We start from the raw sequence: 4,435 nt of genomic DNA on the forward strand, positions 1-4,435 counted from the left end.
GGGCAGGGGGGTGTCTCTGAAGAGGGGTCTGCTGAGAGGCAACAAGAACCAGGCTTGAAAAATAAATGCCTGGATGGGGTCAGAGGGGAGCCTAGAGCACACGGCACAAACACGCACACATTGCCTGGCCACGTGGGTGAGGCCGGCGGCCCTGCCACAGCCCCGTCTCTGAGAGGCCAGGCCGGTTGAGGGCTGGTGGACACGATCTGCCCCCCAGAACATTCTCACATGCACACAGACCTTATACACCATGGGTCCCCAGCCTGGGGTGGGGGTTGAGAGGCCCCACCGGGAGGGATGCTGGGTCCCACGGTAGAGTAGGGGGGGGCTTGCCCTGGGAGTCAGAACCCAGTGACCCCCCCTGCACCTGGGACTCCTGGCTCAATATGGGGGGCAGGAGACCTCCTGCAAGGCTGGCTGAGGGGCAACGTGGAGTCCGGGCTGAGGCGAGAAGGGCGACGGCAAGGGGAGGCTGGACGGACGGACAGAGCACTTGTGCTCAGCAAGTTAATAAATAGGTTTGTGCGGGGTCCCCTTTGTAGACTAGGGGCCAAGCCTCGGGGACGAGAGCTGGTAGACTGGAGGGTAGGGTCCCGCTTGCCCAGCCCAGGCCTGGGGGCCCCAGCCCAGAGACCAGCTCTGTCCCTGGGGGTGTTCAGGCTGGGGCGGAGCTGTGGCGGGGGCTGGCTCCAGGAATGTAAAGATTTCTGCGCTTTCTACATAAATACGACGTTGATCCCAATGGTCGTGCAGGCAGGACCCCTCGGGGGCCCCTGTGTGCACCACCCACGTGGACCCTGTGCCCCTCCTCTGCTTCCCCCCCCCCCCCCCCCCATCCATCTGCAGAGAGGCAGACAGAGACTTCCTCTCGCTCAGTCCCGGGCAGGCCACCCGGCTCCGGCCCCGCTCTGGTCCCACGCGGCTGGAGGGCATGGGTGGCCTCCGGGCTCAGTGCCGGGGTGGCTGCAGCAGCCCCAGCAGGGTCTCGGCGATGCCCAGGAAGTAGACCACTTGAGCGATGCCGAACAGCGGGGCGATGACCAGGGCACGGCAGTAGGCACCCTTCAGGAAGGCCGAGGGGCCCTCGTGCCTCAGGATCTTCCTGTGGGGGGCGGGGCGGTCAGGGCTGGGGCCGGCCCACCCCCCACCCCACCCCCACGGGGCCTTCCCACCTGGCACAGTCCAGGAACCCAGTGTAGGTGTCCTCGTTGACGCCGCGCTGCAGCGACTGGAGTCTGGTCTTCACCACTGCGGGGTGGGCGGGGGGAGAGGCGGGTCGTGCAGGTCAGCGTGGGGCCCTGCCCACCACCCACCCCGCCCCTGGGCCTGCATCCCCAGCTGTGGCCCCGGCACTGACCGTCACAGGGGTTGACAGCCACGGCAGCCGTGCTCCCAGCCACACAGCCAGCCAGGAAGGACACGTAGAAAGGAGACTTCTCCGCGGATGCCGGTCGGCCCAGCTGGTTCAGGTTGGCAAAGAGGGGGAAGTAGACGATGGAGAAGGGGACGTCCCTGTGGGGGGGGAGGGGGGAGGGAGGGACGCTGGTGACCTGCGGGTGCGCGGTGGCCAGGCCTCCCTCCTTCCTCCCCTGACCCTCACCGTCCCCCCCCACCGACCTGAGCAGTGTGGCCCCCAGTCCCTTGTAGAGGCCGGCGATGCCCCGGCTCCGAAGCAGGTCCCGGGTCAGCTGGGTGGCTGTGGGCCGGGGGGTGGCCGTGGCCTCCACGGAGGGCTGGGCGCCCCCTTGGGCCGACAGCTGGGCCTGGGCAGCCAGTATCTTCTTCTGGGCGGCTGGGGAGACAAGGGATGGGCCTGCTTGCGAGGGGGGCGGTGGGGCGCCGGGAGCGGGGCCCTGGCCGTTGCCCCCGTCCCAGCTCTGCGTCCCCGCCCTGCACCCTCACCGAGGCGGCCGGCGTCCTGAAGCTGGATCTTCAGCATCTCCATGGGGGTGGTCACAATCACCTGGCAGGTGCCAGCTCCACAGCCCGCCAGCATCTCCTTAAACAGGGTCAGCTTCTGCCTGCGGGGAAGGAGTAAGGCCCGCGGCGCAGAAGCTGAAGCCCCTGCCTCCCTGGGGGTGAAGGGTACAGGGAGTGGGAGAGGCGGACGCAGTCCCGCGGGGGTACAGCGCCCTCCAGCCCTGGCACCGAGCCCGGCAGACGGATGGCCCCACGAGCAGGGCCTGGGAAGGTGGGAGGACCGTTCTCACGCACGCGGCCCCGGAAAAGCTGGGGGTCTCAAGTACCCAACGGGCCACCCTTTCGGTCCCACCCTCGGGTGACAGGGGAGCTGGTCAGCACCTCCCAAATCCCACCCCGCAAGGGGCAGTTCACAGTGGCCGGGGGCCAGGACCACTGGGGCCTAAGCACCACTGACTCAGCATCCGCTTCCCTCCCTGGGCAGGAGGCGGAGAGGGAGTCAAGGTGAGGGGCACAGGAGGGCAGAGCTTTTGTCCTTTGTCGGGGGACACACACACCCCTCCCCCTCACAACCTCGGCCCCCAGCCCCTCACCCGTCCTTGGAGAGCTGATATCGAAAGAAGTCGTTGGCGGCCAGCTTGATGGCCTTCTCCGGGGTGACGAGGGTCAGGTTCACGGCGGCTCCTGTGGGGTTGGGGAGGCTCTCAGCCAGCACTAGCCTCCCAGCTGGCAGAGCCCTGCCCCCGTCACTCCTTGGCCCGCTTCTCCTGCCCTCTCACCCACATTGGTGCCAGGCGGGGCAGGACCGGGCAGGGACAGGGGCAGTGCCTCCTCCAGGCTCTCTTCTCCTTCTCCCAGAGGAGCACCTCCCCTGGAGGACGGGGTGCTCACGCTGCTGGGGCCAGGGCTGCTGGGGAGGCAGCGGCGAGCCCCTTGAACGGCGTCTGGGCAGATCCAGGCCTGAGGATTGTCTCCTAATCGGCTTTGCAGCAGCACCCCCACCCCCTCCCGTCTCCCGGCACAGATGGAGCCCCACCTGCCCAGAAGACGAGGGACCAGGCTGCAGCCACCGTGGTAGAGACACCGTGTCCTCCATGCTGGCAGGCAGTGGGGGTGGGGGCGATGCCACAGAGGACTGCCCTCCCCGCGGGTCCCACCCTGTGTCGTTGGCCCAGCACCCAGACCCCCGTGGGTCACGTCCACACCCACACACCTGGCCCAAGCGTGCCGCCCTGCCTGGTGCTGCCACCTGCCTCCCAGCTCCTACAGCCGGGCCCCTCTGCCCACGCCTGCCCCGCCCCCCGGCCTCACCTCGGTACATGCCAAAGTAGCCCTCCGAGCGGACGGTCTTGATGAGGCAGTCAGACCTGCAGCCAAGGGGAGGGGGTGGGCTGGGGACCAGCGACAGAGCTCCCCAGGCCTGCCCTGCCCTCAGTTTCCCCTTTTGTGGAACAGGGTGAGGGAGGCAGGAGCAGGGCTTAGGAGTCCGAGCCTCGCCGCACTGCCCGCCCCCGCAGCCTCACGAACTCCCCCCCCCCACCCCCTCCCCCTCGCACACTCACATGCTGCTGTACATGCGCTGGCCATCCTGCTGGCTCTGCAGCCTGGTCTTGGCCAGGTCGATGGGGAACACGCAGGTGACCCCGATCAGCCCGGCGATGCCGCCATTGATGAGCTTGGCTGGCAGACTGAGAACAGAGGGAGCGTCAGGAGAGCGGCCTCCCCGGCCATGGGTCAGGACACACGGGGTAGGGTGGAGCCAAGACCAAAGGCAGGGTCGCGTTCTGACCTGATCTGCTTATCAGCCATTTAACTGAGCGCGCCCAGGTAGGAGCCGGAGAGGTGGACGGTGGAAGACGGATGGACGAGGTAGAGGCGGCAGAGGGTGGGCGGGACAGAGGGGGAGGGGCGGTCCTCCACTTTCTGGGGAATTTCAAAACCACCACTTCTCTTCTAGAAGAGGGTGAGGAATCAGCAGAGGGAGGAACAGACCACACAGAGGCACATCAGGGAAGTAAGCTTCCCCCCCCAGGCGCCCTCCCCAGCTCTCGTGCCGGGTCACCAAGCCCCTCACCCACCCGTGGCCCCATCTCTAGGGCCACCTGCTTTCCCCGCAGCCACCCCCCTGCCTGTGAGTCCTCCCAGCTGGCCTCGCTCACGCTCACACACACTCACGTGCACACTGAACACACACGTGAGCGCACTCTGCCTTTAAAGGGCCAGGCGCCTCTCCGGGAGTCAATTTCCCGGCCGGCCCGGCGTCTCAGCCCTGGACTGCGGGTGACCCCCTCATCCTTGAGCAGCGGCGGCTGGTGCCTGCCCTCTTCGGGATGGGGCTGGAGGCGCCGAGGAGCCCCCCAGCCCGAGCTCAGCTCACAGCTACCCAGGCAGATGACACCACCACGCCAGGAGCCGGCTCCACTGCCGTGGCTCCTGGAGGACAGACCCCTCCCCACGGACAAGCACCATGCTCACCCACCCCAGCCCTGCACCCACCCTCCTGTCCACCCTTCCC

The 4,435-nt window shown here is 67.7% G+C and overlaps 1 protein-coding gene across 1 annotated transcript; it reads right to left on the bottom strand.

Annotated features, from left to right (window-relative positions):
• Positions 1-13: 13 nt before the first annotated feature.
• SLC25A22 (solute carrier family 25 member 22) lies at positions 14-3,949 on the bottom strand. The gene is made up of 9 exons (XM_040466778.1): positions 3,710-3,949; positions 3,483-3,608; positions 3,232-3,287; positions 2,514-2,604; positions 1,903-2,021; positions 1,618-1,792; positions 1,358-1,512; positions 1,173-1,248; positions 14-1,102 (listed from the first exon to the last, which is right to left on the bottom strand). The coding sequence occupies exons 1-9, from the start codon at positions 3,727-3,729 to the stop codon at positions 949-951; spliced, it is 972 nt and encodes a 323-aa protein (XP_040322712.1). The 5' UTR covers positions 3,730-3,949; the 3' UTR covers positions 14-948.
• Between the last annotated feature and the right edge of the window lie 486 nt (positions 3,950-4,435).

Source organism: Herpailurus yagouaroundi, unplaced genomic scaffold (assembly GCF_014898765.1).
Source record: "Herpailurus yagouaroundi ecotype Mexico unplaced genomic scaffold, PumYag 66048, whole genome shotgun sequence".
NCBI classification, from domain to species: Eukaryota; Metazoa; Chordata; class Mammalia; order Carnivora; family Felidae; genus Herpailurus; species Herpailurus yagouaroundi.

Bases quoted from the DNA above. Each gene is read 5' to 3' on its own strand.
- SLC25A22 (XM_040466778.1), bottom strand. From the start codon at position 3,729: ATGGCTGATAAGCAGATCAG. The intron at 3,288-3,482 runs GTGAGTGTGCGA...CCTTGGCTGCAG, and splicing joins CAGCGCATGTACAGCAGCAT to GTCTGACTGCCTCATCAAGA. The intron at 1,793-1,902 runs GTGAGGGTGCAG...TTGTCTCCCCAG, and splicing joins TCAGGACGCCGGCCGCCTCG to CCGCCCAGAAGAAGATACTG.